Consider the following 21,645-nt stretch of genomic DNA (forward strand, 5'->3'; position numbering starts at 1 on the left):
TGTGTGTGCGTGTGTGTGTGTGTGGTTGCTGTCAAAGTGTTACCAAGCGATGTAATAGTGTACAAACATTCCTGTGTGATGTGAGGATGGTTTAAGGTCTCTTACGACCTGATTTGTAAAGGAAGAGCTTAATCCTATTACCGGCCATGGTGGCAAACACCAGTGAGTTAGGTTATGAATAAAGATTAGATATTTGGCAGCCGTAGAGACTTTTACAAACGGTCTGTTGGTAGGTTGGGATTGGCAGAAAATCAAAGGGATAGGCAGCTGCTGAAGTTGTGTTTTATCTCTGCTGAAAGAGGTAGCCAGGCTGTGTGGCACAAGCAGTGTTTTTGTTGCCCTTCAGCAGTGTTTTCCTTTAGTTTGTGGAAGACTTAGATGCGTGTATTTGGTGGGGGGTTTAGGCATTGCTCCTCAACAAAGTCTCATGTTTTTTTAATTCTAAAAGAAATGCAATTTCCCCATACATTCTATCTCTCTTTGTGAGTTTTTGTCTCTTTGTAAACGTGTTGTCTATCTGTTGGGTAATTACTCTTTTCTTTGGGGTTGTTTAGCATCTCTTTGTAATCGCTGTAGTCTCTTTTTCACATAATTTAGGAATGTTATCTAAAACACTGGGAAAGCTAGAGCAGATCATAAATAAATAACTCTCAAAAAAATGAATGACAGAATTTGCTGAATAGGTCCAACTACAATCATTTGATCTGAGAAAAGTCTTTCAGTTACATCCATTTGGCTTAGGTGGTTCCCAAAAGGCCTCGGGTGCTGCATCTAAACCTTCAAATGATGGGGAAAACCTAAGAATACAGACGGAATCACTGTCATGTTGTGCGAACACAAAATGCTAGCGTCATTGATGAACCAAATCTAGTGTTAGGACCAGCGACATGTCACCGCTGGTTGGACTGACTGTTTGTTTGGGTGGTATCATGTTCTTTAGTCTGTGGCTTAACAGGTGAATTAGTTCTCCAAGCTGATAGTCAAAGTGTTGACATATGAAAGCATCAAACATGCATTTTTGATTGATTTTGAGTTTGTCCAGTTGGATGCAGGAGGTTTCTACCCGAAAGTTGTAAAAAAAAAAAACCATTGTGATTGGGTTTTATGCCAGACTTAAGAAAGTAAGTGCTTGAGTCCTGCAGATATTCTTGATGTAACTGGCCAATTGGCCAATTTCAAAAGTTTTTGTGCTTTGTATCAGTAGTTGTCAGGACCAGGATTGGCTTTGGGTTCTGCCAATCTTGGAAAAGCAGAAAATCAAATGTCAAACTAAGTTAAAAAAAAAAACTATTGTAATTTTCTTTACATAAATAAAGACATTTGCACCGTAACTTGATGCAGAAAAGGCACAATTTGTTGCAGAAAAATTCACCAGAATGAAATGAAGTGTGTGATATGCTCAACATTAGATTGAGAGATTGTTAACATTTTTCAATTATAGAATAATAATAATAAATAGATTACACAATAGGCATTACTACAAGAAATAAGTCAGTTGAAGCTACACTTTTTCTACACTTTTCCCATCTGTGTCCTCAGTCGGGTCTGTTTTAAAATCTTAGTAGCTGGTGCAGGCTTGGCACTAGTGTGTCACTGCAGGCTATCATTTATACACACACACACACACACACACACACACACACACACACACACACACACACACACAGTCAGTGTTGTGTAATCGGATCCAGAAGCAATTTTTGGAAACATGAAGTTATAAAAATAGAGAGCACATGTCTTGTTTTGCTGTTTACATCCTAGAAGACCTTTTGGTGATTTATGGACAACATCTTTATGTCCACCAGGGATGTACTGGGACCATAGTCCGACCCGGGACTTTGGGATGGAGTAGCCTTTTATGAGAGCGTGTGAAGAGTGCACATAGAACAATTTTGGGAAGTAATTTTATATAATACTACATAAGGCAATACAGATGAAAAACCATACACATGAATCCAGCCTTTGTGGTATGGAAAGAATCTGATGTTATTAAAGACCTTCAACTCAGGATGTTTTGCACACATGCCTCCTCAGTTTGCTGACTAAGAGCTACTGTACATATGCCAGGTAAATAAAGTAGTATATATGACATCAGTAACTTATACAATTACTAATAACTAACCATTGAAAAGTAACAGATTATTATTCAAATCTTTTTATTGTCTTGTACATGTAAGAAGAACAATAAAACAAACAAAAACAAAATGACAACAGGTGCTAACATCACACAATTAGTGGGGGGGGGGGAGAAGGGGAAGGAGGGGGGGGGGAAGGGGAAGGAGGAGGGGAGGGCTACATGCTCAGAAGTCTGTCTCAAAATGCAAAAGAAATGGCTGCCAGGTGATATTGTATTGTTGGATTGAGTCATGTATTGTATGCTTCAGATGTTCAAGCTTCAGATGGAGCATAACATCTTCCATCCATTGCTTATGAGATGGAGGAGCAGCTCTCTTCCAATTGAATAATATTAGAGTCTTGCCAGCAGTGTACAAATGATAGCATTGGCCTGCTGCGTGTTTATGGTGTAGCCGGAGGGACAACCCAAATAAGGCAGTTAGAGCCCTGTGTCATATTCCTCTTAATATAAGTGCAATCGTCCTAAAAACTGACTCCAAAAGGGAGGAGCCTGGGCCAAACCAGAACATATGACTGAGACAGCAGGGTTGTGTCCACACCTAACACAAGATGAATCTACACCAGGATACATCTAGCTAATTTATTAGGGGACAAGGGCAATCTGTGCAGAACTTAAATGTAGCAGGCTGTCTAATGCAAATTGAAGAAGAGTGGATTCTTGAGATTGCAGCCGCCAGGCTGTATCAGTAAATAGTTCCCCTAACCTTCTTCCCATGATTCTTAGAGTATTAAGTGATGGGATGCAGCGTTCTGAATTTGCCGTGATATAAAGATATTAAGCCCTATCAGCATCATATCAACTCATCAAACTCAGTTATTCGAGGCAGTGTTAATGAGAAATTAGTTTCACGTAACTACGCGCTGGAGATATCTGAAAAGTCAGCCTGAGGGACACCAAAGCGCCTTTTAAGTTGTTCAAAAGAAACAAATTGACCTCTTTCAAAAAGGTCCTTAACGCAAGTTATGCCTCTCTCGTGCCACTTCTGAAAGGATGGATCTATCAAGGATGGGGGAACTGGACATTGCATCGACCAGGGATGCAGTTAGTGCATTCTAAATTGAAAATGAGTCCTAAATTGGACCATATCTTAAGAGCGCCCGCAACAAATGGATTATCGTCCGTGGCATTTACTCAGAGGTAAAGGGCTACATATTAATGAGCTAAGCAACACTGGATTGCTAGAGGGTTGTTCCAGGTGGACCCAATCTGGGGATCAGGACCCGTCTGATCTATAAACCAGTACAAAAACTTATGGATATTGGTTGCCCAGTAATAGCCAAGGAAATTAGGTAGGGACAGTCCCCCGTCCTCTTTCAGTCTCTCTAGATATTCCTTTCTAATTCTCGGAATGTTTTTATTCCAGATAAACACAGATATATGTCTGTTTAGTTCCTTGAAGAATTTCTTAGGAATAAAGACTGGTATGGTTTGGAACAGATATAAGAACCTTGGCATGATTGTCATCTTGACTGAGTTTATTCTTCCTACAAGAGACAGAGGGAGTTTTGACCACTTCTCCATGTCTAATTTAGCCTTATTCAGTGCCTTAGCGAAGTTTTTGTTAAACAAGCAACTGTAATCATATGTTACACAGACACCCAAATAATCAAAACTATCTTTACTGACTATAAAGGGGAGACTATGGAAGGCAATTTGACGTGCCTTGTCATTGATTGGGAATAAAACACTTTTTGATAGATTCAATCTATAACCAGAAACCTGCCCAAATTTTCCAATTAAGTTTAGAGCAATAGGTATTGTAATATTGGGTTTAGACAGGAAAAGGAGGAGGTCATCAGCATAAAGGGACAATTTGTTTACGCGCCCACCTCTCTGCACACCAATTAAATTAGCGGAGTCCCTCATCAAGATTGCCAGAGGTTCAATAGCGATATCAAACAAAAGGGGGCTAAGGGGACATCCTTGTCGGGTACCACGTGAGAGAGGAAAGAAACTAGAAGTGACCTTATTTGTTCGCACCAACGCATGTGGTGCTGTGTACAAAATGGTGATCCAAGTACAGAAAACTGGGCCGAATCCAAATTTTTTGAGTGTAGTAAACAGAAAGCCATATTCAATTCTGTCGAATGCCTTTTGGGCGTCAAGGGATATCACTACTTCAGGTTCAACATCATGGCGCTGATAGATTACATTAAAGAGACGTCGTAAATTACTGGATATCTGTCTGCCCCTAACAAAGCCCGTCTGGTCCGGGTGGATAAGTTTGGGAAGAACATCTTCGAGCCTGCCAGCAAGGACCTTTGCCAAAATCTTATAATCACAACATAGCAAACTAATTGGACGATATGACTCACGGTGCAAAGGGTTTTAGATTTTTTAAGTATAGTGAGATAATTGCTTGCGTCATAGTCGCAGTAGGTAGGCCTTTTTATCTAATATCTCCCTAAAAACTCTCAACAGTAAAGGGACTATTTTGGTGCGAATTTTTTTAAAAACCTATGGGAAACCATCGGCCAGGTGCCTTTCCGGGTTTCATTTTTGTGACAGCCTGAGTTATTTCTGATATGGTGATAGTACCCTCTGAAAAGTAACAGATGTCTAATTCAGCAGGCCAGTACACGTGATGCAATAGTGGTAATTTCTTTTTTATAAAATGTAGTTTGTGTAGACGGTGATGATGGTGGGGAGGATGATGATGATGAAGATGATGACAATGATGATGATGACAGTGCCGAGAGATGTTGATCATGTATTCATCATGTCTGTTTACTTTGCACTTTATTATGGGTATTTGTAGCTTTGTCCTCATTCTGCCGCTGTTTTTTTTAAATGTATTAATACTGTGCTTTGTACACTTGGAAATGTCAAAGTCGGTCACCAGTGTTGATCTTCTAGCCCCCCCCCCATCTCCTTCTGAATGTTATGCCTATGTTGTTTTTCCTGTATTGTACCTTTTGTTTTGTACCAAAATAAAGTTGAAAGTTGAAGTTACACGGCACTACCTTGGACTGTATCTTTGCTGGTTCCTGCTCCATACTCCTCCTGTCTGTCTTAACAATTCCATATTAAACCCGCTTTGACCTAATGCACACACATTATTGCCCAACATGGCCGATAGTGCACCTGTCATGTCTCTGCTGCTGGGTCCTGGTCCTGTCTCGTCAGTGCTTTCGCATACGGTGGTATTTACCTTGGCCTTTCCACGTCAGGCAGAAAGAAGATAATGACCTCTCCTGAAGACTCCATCATGTTTTTTTAACCCTCCGTGTCCTCCTTGGTTACAAGTAACTGTGCGACCCTATTGCCGATGCTACTAATGCTACTTCTCTTTATACAAGACCAACTGAAACATAAAAAAGTTTCTCTTCCATTGGTTTCTCCCAGGAAAGCTCTGCATTGGTCTATCATTGCACTTCATTGGGAGCTAATGAAAGTCAAGAGAGGATGATCACAAAGACCATCTTTTCCACAAGTGGAACTCATCAATAGAATTGGGAATAGCATTGATTTTACCAATTCTGATTCCAATTCTGATCCTTCCCTTTGATTCTGGTTCTTATTGATTCCGATTATTTGAGGGGAGGGGTTGAAACGGGTCACGTGCTTATTTCACAGATAAGAGTGGTGATTTTCAGTTTTACCTGGCTTTTTCAACCACATTTTAGAGTGCTGTACACTGTGCTCCATGGGTGCAAGACAACAAGCAGCTAGGAAACCAAAACATCAAAGTCAACGCGCATATTGAATTTGGAACAGATGAACAGATCGGATTCAAATCCAAATTTTTTAAATATTATATTCCAAGTTGGAATCACTTTTCCATACCTAATCCTATTCATCAACCTGCCTGACATTTCAAAATTAAAAACCAGGGAGTTGTCCACCTAACAACAGATATTCCCACATTGAGACAAGCTTATTTTACGAGTTTCAAAGTTGAGTAACTTAAGTAACAAACAATTTTTTATTTTTTTTGTTTGATTGGGGTTCACTACTCAACTCTCGCAGGTTGCTCCCTGGAAAACAGAATTACGGAGACAGTGAGCGAGTGAATGAACCGCCATCCTTGTTGTCAAATCTGTCTTTATTACAAATTCTCCAAAATATGACAACAAGCAATATTCAACAACAACATTCCCCTGGTGTAAACATGTTTTAGTCAATTCAAGCACCTTAATACCACTTTCAGTAGGCAAAATCTTCCACACTCTTTAAGGAAATAGTCTTGTCCTTACCAATATAAATATCAATGCCACTGTATCGTTATAATAATAATGTCCAAATAATAACTTATATTTTAATCAATATGTATATTATAATAATGTCATAATGCAAGTCATGTACCCTCTTTAACATCAAATACATTTTAAATAACTTTAGAGTCAGCACATGAACCATCTTACACCTAGGGACAATCGTTGAAGTTATAAGACATTCCCTTTTTTTAATACAGACACCAAACTGCCTCTGTATAACTTGTAGTTTAAGTGTCAAACATCACAATCTCTTAACATTAACCATCTTGTCAGGATACCTTAAAAACCACGAAATAAATCATCAGGGAATGGAAGCAGAATCCCGCATACACCCCCAATACACACCTTTTAACTAGCCGCTAGATCTATTGTTTATGAAACCCGTTTCCCGCGGTTATCAATGCGGCTCTTTAGCTCGGCTTTACACATCATGACTCCCTAAGCTAACCCATCACAGCTTCAATACACCATACGCATTTCAGAAGACAACCAGTTTTTGTCATTTTTCCCGAGTACCAACCTGGAAAACAGAATTACGGAGACAGTGAGTGAGTGAATGAACCGCCATCCTCGTCGCCAAATCTCTGTCTGAGAGACGAGGAAGATGTCCATCACTAGGCACCGCGGTGTACTGATACCCGCACGTCGGTTCCGCTCTTTTTCTTTCCCTGCAACGTTACATTTGCCTTGACCAATAAAAGCTGAAATACGTGCTAAACGCGACGCTGGTTATTATAGTATCCCTTGGGGGTGTATCACTTACAGTTCATACTGTGATGTGTCACTTCAGCACTCTTCGGCCTCCTGGTCCAATTATATCTCCCAGCTTTTCAGGTTAAAACGCATTATGAATGGATTGTGGAGTGTTGACAACCACAAAGATTACTTTAGTTGTGTCAGATTCTGGCAAAAGAAGACTTTTCCTCAGCTGCATTTGGACAAGACTCTCATCCATCCAATATGCTGTTATTGACTGTTGACTTTGGGCACTTTCACACCTATAGTTTGGTAGACTCTGTAATTCATGGGGGAAGTTTCCATTTTTCATATGCTTCGGTTTGCATTCACACTGCACCAAACAACAAAACAGTTGCTGGTCTATTGGAAAGAATATCCGAGTGGAACTCGCTGGCACTCAGAAATCTGGTCTTCTGGTCTCAGAAATCATGGAGCGACATAACATCTTGGGTTTTCTGGTTTAGCTTTAGTGTTTCTGATATTTTAGAAGAAGACACAATAAGCTATCAGACAACAAGAGAAGGAGAGAGTTGATGATGTCACACAGATGGCCAGCGATGTGTGATCAGAACAGATATGGATCGGAAAGTTACCATCCCATATGTCAGGGGTTTTAAAACATATCACTGACAGGTCCCTATCTAAATTTTTTTCAGATCAGGGGTCCGGAACTATTGCTTATAAAAAACGCACTTAATAAATTTACTAATAAATTTTAGGCTTCACTCAAGTTGAGTTCTCTGAGGGGGATCAACGTTACACCACTACTGGATATTCAACTTTTCTTACAATGTACTAATCAGTATGTAATGTATTTAAAAATGAAAAAAACTACATTCGGAAATTCAGGTTTATGAGCTGATGATGAATTTGAGAAGCCTTGCCTTATGTCATATATAAGGCCTTAAATTGTGTGCAAGGTTGAAATTGCAGGTTAGTAAACGCTTTGTTCTTTGGTTCACTTCCTGTATTTGGGTCGGATTCTGTTGTCTGCTGAACTCTAGTTCACTTGGAAGAGAACTGACGACCCTGAAATGGGATAGCGGTTATGTTTACTTACTCTTTTGTCTTGTCCAATAAGTGGAAAACACAGTAATTTGTAATTATGAATTACCCTTTTTCTGATTTCTATTTTAAAATCACATAGTACCCAACCTCAGTATGGTAGCCAAGTGATGCTCTATGAATGTAAAAGTCCTCATGTTGATGATCTCACTCAAATCTTCAGGTACACCTTCTGTAATGTGAGGCAGCTTGGTATGGACGGAAAATTGAGTGAGACAGTGTTGACATGCATACATTGGGGAGGGAATCATTAAATTTATTTTATAGGGCCGGAGAGATTGAGAAATATGTCACACTAACAGATTTTCCAAGTAAAAAGAAAAATTACCAGATAACAGAGACACTGCTCTGAGAGTGTCCAAACAACATTTGTCATTGATTGTGACGTCAATTGATTTCCAATAATAAATATACAGACATTTACAACGCAAGCATATTCGTACGCTCCCATGTTGAGAAGAGTAATTCAGTACTTCACAAATATCCATTTAAGGTATGTTTTGAATAGATAAAAATGTGGGATTAACAGAACAATCTGGATTAATTTTTATTTTATTATTATTTATTATTAATTTGTCATCCCACTGACAGACCTAGTACACACATAAATGAAATGCTGTGGAAGTGAAGTGTGTCCTTGTCTGAGTGAACTGAATTTGCTCTCAGTGCCCATGGCGCTGTGGTAAACAGAGCATGAATCATAAGTGTTCTCTTTTGATTTCTAAAGATTTAACAAAAGCTAATGGTACCTTGGTATGGTGGTGACGGAAAGCCGGAATTCCTCCCGCCTCGAGGAAACATTCCACATGGCATTTCAAAGGAACAGTTAATTAGACTACTGAATGGAGAGTGCTTTTCTTGATTATTATCATTATTGTTTATATATATATATATATATTTTTTTTTTTCAGATGGTAAAACGTGGTGGAGGCAAGAGGCGTCGACACCCCAGCATCACCTGAAGAACTGGAAGGTGAGCCTGTTCCCAGATCAGTCTGTCTCCCAGCAAAGAGTCTGTTGCTCTGTCAGCTGGCCCGAGATAACCTCAGTAAAAAGACTAATGCTAACCCCAATAAACACTAGTGTCAAACTCAAGGCAGATGTTGTTCCATCCCGCTTATCAATTTCGCTTCTCGATCAATTTTTCCTTTTCAGCGTTCTGTTGAGTTTTCTGAATTTTTTTTTGTGTCTCTTTTGGTTGTTTTTTTTTCACGTTTTTCCCACTTTTTATGGTGTTGTTTTGGCGCTTTTTTTCCTGCGGTTTTTTTGTCCAATGTTTTTGTCGCTTTTTCTGAATGTTTTTCCCACTCTTTGTGATGTTTTTTCCCACTTTTTTCAACGTTGTGTGTGTGTGTGTGTGTGTTTTGCCTCATTTTCAAAGTTATATTGGCGCTTGTTTCCAGGTTTTCGCCGCTTTTCTTAACGTGTTTTTTTCAATGTCTCTGTTACTTTTTCCGTGCGTTTGTCACTTTTTTCTACGATGGCTTACCCCAAATGTCCACCAGGCACATGTGCGTTGCATTTTGGGCACGCAGTGTGTAATAAGTAATATGTAAAGGTCTCCTTTACAACACCACGGACATCGTGAGATTCATCTCGGAGGTTGAAAAACATAATCCCATATCACAGATCTTTTTTATAAAGACAACAGAAAAGTGAAGACATGGAATATGATTGCAGGAGTGTTTAGAGTAGAAGGCAGATGCTAGTTAAATAAACATGTGATTATTCTGTAAAGCTCTTGTAGAAACAATATTATCTGCAAGTCGAGCAGACAAGAGACGCTTCCTGTGTGGTTAGGGACGTGGCGTAGGACAAAACAAAGGACGGGAGCATAGACGTGCCCAGTGGAGACTCGGAGTAAGGAACTTTTTGGGGGACTTTTTTTCAGAGCTTTATGTCAACCAAACTGTACGTGAGAAGACTATTTAAGAAATGACATAATACAGGCAAAAATACGTTACTTTATAGATTAAATAAAAGCATGTCAATAAACTCTACATGTCTTGCCCTTGATGCGACTCTCATTTCCCGCTGTGTCCCTTAGTGAAGTTGAGTTTGACATCCGTGCACTAGGGGTTTCAGACGCTGTAAAATGATCCGACAAGCTGTTCATGTATGTTTTTAATTAAATGTATTTTTATATGGACAGCCTTTTGTCCAAAACCAATCTCCCCTGGGAAAAATAAATCTGGAAGCTGTTCGCTTGACTCATACTGAAGTTGTAATCCTTGTTCTCATGAATGAAAGACCTATATAATGCATGAGGATTAAAAAAAAAGAAGGCCAGTAGGATTTGCTGGCAGACTCTCGGCATATATGTGTCACTATCAGCCAGTTTCCACTACATTGCCCATTTGATCTGGGTCTTAGTAACTTCCTGCCACACAGTGCAGAGAAACTCATTTCATAAGTGATGTTTAAATATTAACCATACCTGCACAATGGGAAGGTATCACGTGTATATTAAGTAATTAAAGAGGTGCAGGTGTTGGCTGCAGGTATCCCACAAGGCCGTGGGGACAGGGCCTCTACAGGCTGCTGGCCAGACACCGGGATCACAGACACCATTTCCATGTCAAAGAGCTGATGGAACAGGTTGGATCAGCTTTCAGTTTCCACAATGTATGTAACACTGTATATCACTGTGTAAGTCCTGCATTGAAAAGGAAATATAGCGGAGTAGAAGTAGAAAGTGGCATGAAAAACAAGACTCAAGTAAAGTACCTCAACATTTATACTTAACTACAGCACTGGAGTAAGAAGGAAGAAGTGGAATCGGACCATCTCTAGTTTAGACATTAAAGGTCTCCAATTATCTGAGGATACAGTCCATTCTTTGTCAACTAAACTGACGACAATCATTAGAGCTGAACGTGATCAGATGTGGAAAGTACAACTAGAATTACAACTAGTTACAGTACTGCATTTGTGTACTTTTAGGTTTTTTAAGTAGTTTTTTAAAATCTGTACTTACTTTCACTTAAGTATGTCTTTTTAAGTATTTTACTTTGGTAGATTTTAAATCACATCACCGTTACTGAGTAAAAAAGTATTGATTTGTGCCCTTATCAAATCACAAAATACAATTTGATTAAATAAGTATAATTAAGTATTTAACGAGTATAAATACTAAAAAATCTATTCCCACTGTTAAAATGTAACTAAGCAACTTTTGAGTAACGTAATGACTCTGAGTAAATTTAAAATAAGCTACTTTTTACTTGAGTAGATATTTACACTGGTAATTTTACTTAAGTTAAGTTTACTTAAGTGCTTAAGTTAAAGTTCATCGAAATAATTTTATTTTTAAGTAAGTAGAATATTTTTGTATTCTTTCCACATGTTATGGTGGTGCAACTGCTTATCTTGGGAAAAAAGAACTACATTGTCATTTACTATGGAATCTACAACTGAACTGAACAAAGTGTTTATAGACTCAGGGCAGTTCAGTTTAAGTTTATTGTCATATGCATACTAGTACATAGTAACACAGCAGTGAAATGCAATGTGCCCTGGCACTCTCTCAGCACCGATCAATAAGTAACAATTAAAGTAATTACAAATAACATTTAAAAGCATTCAAGCACAGTAACATAGTAACCAAGGTCAAACATCAGCCTTCTCTCTCTCTGTTATTACCTGGGGGTAAATCTATCTCTGAAACAAGATGTAAGCGTTGGAATGCTCTGCAAACGTCTCCCTGATGAAAGGTGGTAGAAGAGATTGTGTGCAGGGTGACTAGAATCCTGCATAATGCCCAGTGCCTTCTTAGAGCTGCGTTTCCTTTAAATGTGTTGAAGCGGTTCAAGTGGAACCTCGATGATTTTAGCCGCTGCTCAGCAAAGTGATTCGTGATTTCCAACCGTAGAATATAAAATGGTTCAAATTAGCCCAACTTGTATTGTAACAATAATGTGATACATTCATGCATCAATCATTCTAATACTATAATGTATGTTTTTTTCTATTCAATTCACTATTATTTAGATAGCACTAAATCACAACAACAGTTATCTCATTGCGCTTTTCATAAAAGAGCAGGTCTAGACCGTACTCTGGTGTTATTTACAGAAACCCAACAGTTCCCATCAAGAGCAAGCACTAGGTGACAGAGGCAAGGAAAAACTTCCTTTAAGAGGCAGAAACCTCGAGCAGAACCATGGCTCAGGGTGGGAGGTCATCTGCCTTGACCGGTTGGGGGTGAGAGAAAGAGAGAGAGAGAGAGAGAGAGAGAGAGAGAGAGACACACAGACAGAGACATGGAGAATTGTAGCAGAGGGTGTTGAGCAGGAACATGGAGGCAGCAGGTGACTCCAACCACAGATCCAGAGCCAGAAACACCTGCAGGAAGTGATAGGAGGAGAGAGGGGTAAGAGGGCACAAGACTCCGGGGGCGAGAGAACACAAGACTCCGGGAAAGGGAAGAAGTCAAGTTAGTAACATCCGTTAATGGAAGTCCCCCAGCAGTCTAGGCCTATTGCAGCAAAACTAAGGGATGGTTCAGGACTCACCTGAGCCAGCCCTAACTATAAGCTTTATCAAAGTGGAAAGTCTTAAGCCTACTTTTAAATGTGGAGACGGTGTCTGCCTCCCGAACCCAAACTGGAACCTGGTTCCACAGGAGAGGCTTTGGCACCCGTTCTACTTTTAGAAACTCTAGGAACCCCAAGTAACCCTGCATTCTGGGAGCGTAGTGCTCTGGTGGGGTAGTAAGGTACTATGAGCTCTTTAAGATAAGATGGTGCCTGACCATGAAGAGCTTTGTAGGTGAGAAGAAGGATTTTAAATTCTATTCTGGATTTTACAGGAAGCCAATGCAGAGAAGTTAAAACAGGAGAGATGTGATCTCTTTTCCTGGTTCCCGTCAGAACACGTGCTGCAGCATTCTAAATCAGCTGAGATGTTTTATGGACTTTTGCGAACAGCCTGATAATAAAGAATTGCAGTAATCCAGCCTAGAAGTAACAAATGCATGGACTAGTTTCTAATGGGAACTTTTACTTTTGGGACTCGGTACCAAGTATATTTGGGTGCTAATACTTTTCAATCAAAGACTTTAACTCGTTACAGAGGATTTCTATACTGGTAATGCTACCTTTTCTTCCAACACAGTTTTTTATTTTTATTTTTTTGCCAAAAGAAAGTCAAAAGAGTTCAACGAAGACATCTCACTTTTTGAACAGCTCTGGTTCTGGAAGGGATTTTTCCCGTATAATATTGACATTTGAGTAAATTGTTGTAAAAAAAAGTTTTAAGCCTGGGACCAAGCCAACTAGCTACAAGATGAATCGCGACCATAAAACACTTGATTCGTGCAAAAGAACTTCTGTCTAACAAATTAGGAAACCTGTGTGTGTGTGTGGTTTGTCTTTGAAATATCCCATCAACCATTCTTCCAATATACTTCACACTTGGTGTCCTGGGTGCACAATGAACTTGGGTTTTCGAAATTGGAGCAGTCTGGACAGCGTTGGACATTAAAGTGTGAGTAAAACTAAAAGACCATAGAAAAAAGGTTGTGGAAAAAAAAGCGCTGCCATAATGCTGGCTCCTCTGTGTCTACCCTTCAAAGTGAATGTCCAGCTTAAATTCCATCAGCATTTTGCTAAGAGGAAACTTAATAAAAAAATACTCCTACCCTTCACAATAAAAGCCCAGCTTACATTCACTTGGATCCTTTCGCTTAGAGGAAACTCGATCAAAAGGCTTTTTTGCGGGCACTAGATTGTATAGACTATGTTGTATTAAGTTTCTGTGAGCTGTGAACTCACCACTTCTTACATTAAACTCCACCCTGGGTCTGGTTGTCCATGTGTACTACTAACTTAGAACACTAGTAACATTACTGGCCCCCGCAAATCAAATCTATACTTCAACGTTAACCGTCAAGCCACTGCTGAAATGAGAAACAAAACGAGACAGCACCGTCGTCATTAAACGCTTACTGTGGCGATATCAACATGCAATATCGTTGAGGAAACCGATAGAACGCTAACACGTAGTTAAACAAAAACTCTCTTTATATGCATTGCCTTTCACCTTTTTTTTGGGTAGCGGGGTACTTCTCCTTGACAGCGTGTATAAAACTTGTTTTACTTAAAACAAGGTTGATTTCATACAGACTTGTGGTTTACACTTTGATTACGGCTAATAATCCTCATAGAGAAAATGAATGGGGGTTTTATTCCCAGAACCACACTGTTGAGCTATAATGGAATAGACCATAGGTATTGGAATAGACCACGCATAGCAGTTATGCTTCTTGTGTCTGGTGCAATGAATAGTGTTTTTAATCTCCCACCCTTAAGAACAAGAAGCCTTTATTGTCATTATGTTACAGTGAATACAACAAAATTAAAAGTGCCAAGGCTCAAAATAAAACTATATTGCACACATCCACATATAACATAAGACAAATAGAGTAGTTATAGGTAGTTAACATAATAATATAATAGGCTATACTATAATATTGTAAAATAACCCCTCTGGGTTTCAATCCTAAATATTGCACAGATCAATGAAATTGTCTGGAAAACCACTAATAAGAAATGTGAATATGGGTGCAGACACATTATTAGCGTATATTTAGAGTCTGGATGGCTTTTAAGATAGAGTTTTTACTCTGTTAGTACTCCAGTGAGGAACATTTAACTCTGACTGCATGTGTCTTTGTGATTGCAAACTCTCTGACGATGCTTTTATGATAATGTGCAGTGAATCTTCCAGCTTCCCTTACCAACCAGCCAGCCTGTGGACAAAGTAACCAATTATGTCTTCCTTGATATTATCAGGTGATGCTGTGGCTCGTGGCATCTTTGCTGACACTGGTAGAAGATGTGTTTTCTGAGGAAGACAGTAAAGAGGCTCAGTCAGACTTCCATCGTGTCCTCAGGCAGCCCTCCTTGTCTCCTGCTGAGGATCTGACACAGCACAGCACGGTCCACGTACCCTGGCCTAAAGCCCTTGGCAAGTATTTAATTTTCTTACTTCACCAGCAATGTATCAGCGTATCTGCAGTCTATTTGATGTTGTTTTATTTTATTTTATGGTTAAACGCATTCTGTAATCCACCACATCTGGTAGTTAGGTCAGGGCTGGCCTGGTTCAATTCAATTCAATTTGATTAATAGAATCAATCTTATCTCAGACCACTTTACAGACAGAGTAGGTCTAGACCACACTATAACTTACAAAGACCCAAAACTGCTCCCCCTCAGATATATAGAAATATGATTCATAATGATTACTTTTATCAGAATACAGCATTGAAAATCTTCTTAGAAATACAGGAAATAGTGGATAGGCTAGATTAATACAATGCAATTCTGCTATCACATTCATTATTAGTTTCACTTGTTTTCATTTCAAACAAATTATATATAAAAATATTCAGTAGGCGAATGCCACTTTAAAAAAAAAAAAAATTCCAATTCTGGTTCCATGGTATAAGAATTTTGGATAGTCATGGAAAACATTAATTTGTCATGTAGCTGGGAAGGGCTTGGATGATTGGCAGAACAGGCAACTAAGTGCCGGTACTCTGATCCAATGGAAAAAAAACACTTGTCAGATCGACAGAACTCTAGCCCAATGGATTGGGTGGACGGACGGTGGGGGGGGGGCGCGGTGCCACCTTGCCACGTCCCTGGGTGCAGGAATCCGAAAGGTGTTCTCCCATGTCAAAGTCACACACTTTGTTGACCTATTCATCGGCCCTACAACAACCCTTTTGCATCTCTGCAAGAATGTTTCATTAGTTCTGCCTTTGCCCCTGACAGATTAGAGCCATCGTTGTTACAGCAGCTGGACCTAAGCATAAGTTGTTTTTGGCAAACAACTGATGCTGTCTACCTAGATCACTTGACAAATACTCATTAAGCTGCAGCTCCTGTACTTCTGGATCCCTGTGAGCTGTGCCCTTATCCATATGCACGACTTCCACTTCTGGGATTGCTCCAGTGGCGTTGGAAAATCCACCGGATGTCCATCACCTCTTTTTTTGTGTTGGTGGATTTCTGAGGACAAGGGTTAACTGCTCCTCAGATCTCTGCAGGGTGACTCCAGACAGCTAGCTAGACTATGTGTCCAATCTGAGTTTTCTGTTGCATGGCTAAAACTACTTTTGAACGTACACGTGTTCCACCAAAACAAGTTCCTTCCCGAGGCTATTTTGCAGAGGCACGGTAGCTCCGACCGACGCTTTGCGCCGCCCAGGACGATTGGGATTGGTTTGAAGAAATGCCAATAAACCAGGGAACATCTTTCTCCCATCCCAGAATGCTGTGTGCACCAACCTTCTCCCAGAGTGCTGTGGAGGAAGGTCTGGTAAAGTGAGACTAGCTGTGCCCTTTATTAGACCTAGTCTTCCTGGGGTCCACATTTAAAAACAGACACAAAACATTATAGTCCACATAACTTCAATAAAACTTCAACTTCAAAATCTGACTCAGAAAAGGATTTATTGCCAGTAGCACTTACGAGGAATTTGACTCGGTAGTTGATAATATGAAACAAACCACCAATAAAAACAGAAACAACACATGCATAACTATTTAATATTAAGAAAAATAGGCCATGTGGATTAGTGCAGGATTTGCAAATGTCAAGCAAAAGTTCAGGATACATGGAATGTAGAAGAAAGGTGAAAAAGCCAGGATGTAGGATTTAGAGTCAACGTCAGTGGGGGTGCATGGCCTTGTTGATTAGGCTGGCAATGAATGTACATCTACAAATATGATGTTCCAATGTGTTTTTAAAACAGTGATTTCTGTGTTAATTTAGACAACAGTAGAAAACAATGTTTTCAATGCTGCAGGAGTGATTCTAGGATCAAACCTTTAGCCCTGCCCCCACTAAATCAGTAATTGCATTAACCAATAAAATCTGAGCTAGCTACTGAACAACAGCGTCAGCTAACGTTTAAGTCATATAATGACCAATTTAACACAATGTTCTAACATTCAGCAAATTTAGTTCCTTAGGTTTCAATTTGGGTTCTAATCTGAGCCATGAAATTACCAACTTCTTCTCTGGGGACTACCAACATTAAACTCCACAACAGCACTCCTGCTGTCCTTCTGACAGATTAGATAGAGATCCAGCCAAAGTCTGGCACAACCACCTCTTATTGGCCAAAACTAAGTTTCTGTTAACCCTTTCTTTGAATGGGGTGACAGCCACAGGATATTAAAGTGCCTATATTGTGAAAAAAATCCCTTTTTTCTGGGAATTCGGGCATTTTGTGTCTCTGGTGCTTCCACACGCATACAAACATGGAAAAAAAGTATTAATGCTGTTTTGAGAGAGATATGGTTTCTGAATGTCTTCTGCCTTCAGTCTCAGAGTGAGCTGTTCAAAATCTGCACGGCTTTCTACGTCACTAGCCGAGACGAGGTGGCTAACCGTAGCACATGCTAGCTCGTTCTCAATGGCCAAACACTGCTACAACACAAACTAGTTGACCATAATCTTCAAAAGAACTACGTCCATGTCCCTGTTCTGCAGGTATTCCACAAGTGGCCCTTGTCTAGAAGAAGTCTCCAAGCTAATCCTGCCTTGTGCTGACCAAAGTTGGAGAAAGAGTTATCTAGATGATGTGATCTTACCTAGCTACTGAGCATGTGCAACTCCCAACAAAGATAGTAAAGAAGTGAGATGTCCCATTCTGTAGCTCAAACAGAGACCTAAACACACAGGGTGAAAAAGGATCTGCAGCAAGGTGGAGTACAGCAAAAATACAATGTTTTTTTGAAAATGAAACCATGTAAACATATTCTGGTACAACCTCAAAATACAATTAGGAACCTGAAAATGAGCAGAATATGGGCACTTTAAATATGTTGAAAGCCCTTTAAACCTGTAATTGTCCTCTGTTACTAACAGATAAGTACAAAAACGCTCACTTGAAGCACCAAAATTGATTTAAAAAAGAAAAAGTGTTTTAATTACATTTTTAGGGGGCCTGAGATGAAATTTAGGGCTTGAGAAACCCCATCACTAAAAAAAAAAGTCTAATATCACCCATGCATCACTCTACACACTTCTATATATATAGATATAGATATATGCATATTAGGGCTGTCAAATAAATAATTTGTTTTTAACCTTCCTGTTGTCCGTGAGTCAAATTTGACTCATTTTCAAAAATTTTGAAAGAAATTTGTATATCTATACATACAAGAATACAAGAATATATATACAAGAAATTTGTATCTATATATATATAGATACAAATTTCTTACGAGATCTCGCGAGATTAAAACGTGACGAGATTTCTCGTCGAGGTGAAAAGTTGTCTCGTGAGGCGATGTGATGTGATGGAGCGTGAAATTACTATTGAAGATCCCCCTGCCACTTTTAAATCATTTGTGTGGAAACATTTTGGTTTTCCTGCGGAAATGGTAAACGGCGAAAGAGTGACAGACAAGACGAACACAATGTGTAAACATTGTAAGAAAAAAATGCCGTAGACCGCGGCTAACACGAGCACCATGCAAAAACACTTACAGCACCACCACAGCTCTCTACTAACTACTGCACCCGCGACGAAAACATTAAAAGGGCAAACAACTCTAAAAGCCTTTGCATCTCTGCCACCGGTAAGTGCAAGAGCCACGGCAATAACGAGGGACATAGGCGTTTTCATTGCAGCTGATATGAGGCCATTTTCTGTGGTGGAAAATGTCGGATTTCGGCGACTCCTCCACACACTGGAACCGAGGTACGTCATCCCATCACGCGCGCATTCAACTCGCACTGTAGTCCCAAACCTCTACAAAGAAGCCAAGGTCAAGGTTGTACAGAGTCTGAAAAAGGGCAGAAAGCATCGCCATAACTACTGATGGTTGGACTTCTAGGTGTACGCAGGGCTATATCACAATTACAGCCCACATAATCAACAGTGACTGGGAAATGGAAAGTTTTTGTACTGCAGACTTTTTTTTAAATCTTGTCTCGTCTCGTTCTCGTGAACCCAATCTCGTGATGTGTCTCGTCTCGTGGAGTAAGCGTCTCGTCACACCCCTAATATATATATATATATATATATATATAAGAAAAAAGTTATATTATTTAGAATGCTGGAGAACATTTTTAAGACATATCCAGACATTTAAAACATGTCCAGTGGGAACCCATAACTATTGTCCTCTCTTTGTGCGTGGGGGCCGTGTTACATCGGCTGCCTGCAGGCATACACCGCTCGGGTTTTACAACCCTTGGGAAGGGCTCTCTTCATTTCCATCTTTCAGTGTAACGTGTCTCATTTTTTTGTATGCAGATAAGAGGTTGAAAACAAAGCTTTATAAATCTGAGATGGAGGCCATAAAATAGCAGCGTGTCACTCCTGAATGACTTATGTAACCTCTGGAAATTTGCCTGGTAGTTTTTAACACTGAGTATGGCCCTGGTCAGCTGAGCAAGGGCCCCCGTGTAGTGTACAACAGGCTAAAAATAACCAATCCAAGCTGCAGGTTTCTGTTGCTCTTCATAGCTAGCGGAGAAATAAGATGAATGAACCTGTATTGTATGTTTTTATTCTACCAGTCAGTTTCGTAAACAGCTACTAGAAACTATAAATGTTTAGTAATGCGTATAGTAAATAAAAACTGAAATAAATGTTTTAAAGTGAGCAAACCCCTAAAACTTTGACTGAATTGTAATTGGAAAATATTTTTTTTCATATTTTAAAAGATTTTTTAGGGCATTATCTCATTCTCACATGCCACATACAATAGTAAATGATGTCAACTGTACAGAAATGTGAGCTATTTAAATTAGCTGGATACAAGGTTAAAGGGGATTTCCGGTCAATTCCAACACGTAGCTCTGTTGTTTGTAAGTTTGGAGTGCTGTCAGTAGAGAGAAAAATGAAACCAATCAGTGCAGCCCACACCGTGTTATCCTCCTGCTAGAGTCAGCACCCAACAGAGACAACATGAGACAGTCAAAGTATGTTTGGTATACTGTATATTTCTTTTTATTTATTAGTTTATTTATCAGGGACTATGCAGTGTATTACATACATAATTATCACAGTAAAAGTTATAACAATATGTGTAGATGTGTTGCATAAAAATAGGCCATTTTGCCATTTTGCCAATAGGCCAATTTGCAAACCCAGTCCCTGATCAGGTCTTTCTCAAAACAGGGACAACAGAGTGTATGTGCATGAATGTGTTTACATGCATCTGCTCCCGCATTTGTGGACCTTACTCAGTGGCTACATATTTGGTTATCTTTCAGCCAGTGTTTTTGCGTACAGTGAGATTTGCAAGTCATGTTGAAGAAATGTTTTTTACTGGAGTATCTGATGGTCCATGCCTTCCACAAGCCCATATGGACTAAAAGATTAGAGGCACAAAAAAAGGATGTCCTATTTCCTTTTTGTGGTGCTGTCGAGCATACCAAAGTTGTGTTTCTCCTCCAACAGCTATATTTATGAAAGTGAAGAAAAACCTCACACTGACGGGCATCACACTCTTGAGATACATTCACAACAATTATAAGGTTTAGTGCAGTCAGACATGATTGCCTGAACATTGCCCAATCCAATTGTAACATGGAATAGTTGTATAATTACATGAAATAATGCAAACCCATGTGGCATGTTTTAACATGGCTAAATGTCTTTCTGAGAAGTCGTCCGCTCTTAGCCTGGGGAATATTTCTATGCACTTTTCTGTTCTTACTTTCCCCTCGTGATTACAAGTTTTCTTTTCGTAAATGGAGGCATGAACTGACAAGCGCCCTTGTTTCTGTGAATCAATCAATCTTTTCTGCATCAAGTAGCAAAATGTCTTCAGTTATGTAAAGGATAATATTATTCTCCTGTGTTGTTCAAAGCATGACACGTGTTTCAGGATATTTTACACAGTTATTATTTGTCAAGATATTTGGGGGGGGGGGGTTCTCTGGCCAGTTTTGATTTTTGGGGGGCTGTAAACCCACTCCTTGTAAATTATGCCTATAGGTGATAAAATGAAGACTTGTTTAACACAGGAGACACTAAAAAGTGTGTGATCAGAGAATATAATAGGAACTTAGTTAGTGAGCAGGAAAGGGGATATCATGATAAAAATGAGACAAGAATTGTTATTCATTTTCTTCTGCAGTACAGTTTGATGTTTTTTGTAAATGTTCCTGGCAACCAAGAAAACAACTCCAGCTCCTGTTGGAGTTCAGCCAGCAGCTCCACTTATTAATAATGACCCCGCATAGTGACAGTATATTTTGCACCCCTCAGCTGATAACCAAAGGAATTTCGCCCATGTCTGCTTTTAATATAGTTGCACATGCTCTCGTCTGCCAGCTCATAAATGTCCATTCTAATCCAATACTTAAACTAAAGTGTAAGAAGTTTAGTCTCCAAAGGCCAGTGCAGAAATCTGGGGCTGTATTCACAAAGTGAACCCCTCTATAGTGCTGAAGGTTCCTATCACTCACTCTGTCTGCAGTGATTGGTTGATGCGGGGGGAGGGGGGGGGG

General features: G+C 39.6%; 1 protein-coding gene across 1 annotated transcript in view; it reads left to right on the plus strand.

The window, feature by feature from the left end:
* artn (artemin) overlaps positions 1 to 21,645 on the plus strand; it is a 37,619-nt gene that overhangs the window by 12,130 nt on the left and 3,844 nt on the right. Inside the window, 4 exon segments of the mRNA XM_032526452.1 lie at positions 9,069 to 9,130; positions 10,659 to 10,685; positions 10,687 to 10,782; positions 14,952 to 15,126. Coding sequence (XP_032382343.1) covers positions 9,069 to 9,130; positions 10,659 to 10,685; positions 10,687 to 10,782; positions 14,952 to 15,126 — 360 coding nt within the window.

Source organism: Etheostoma spectabile, chromosome 9 (genome assembly GCF_008692095.1).
Source record: "Etheostoma spectabile isolate EspeVRDwgs_2016 chromosome 9, UIUC_Espe_1.0, whole genome shotgun sequence".
NCBI classification, from domain to species: Eukaryota; Metazoa; Chordata; class Actinopteri; order Perciformes; family Percidae; genus Etheostoma; species Etheostoma spectabile.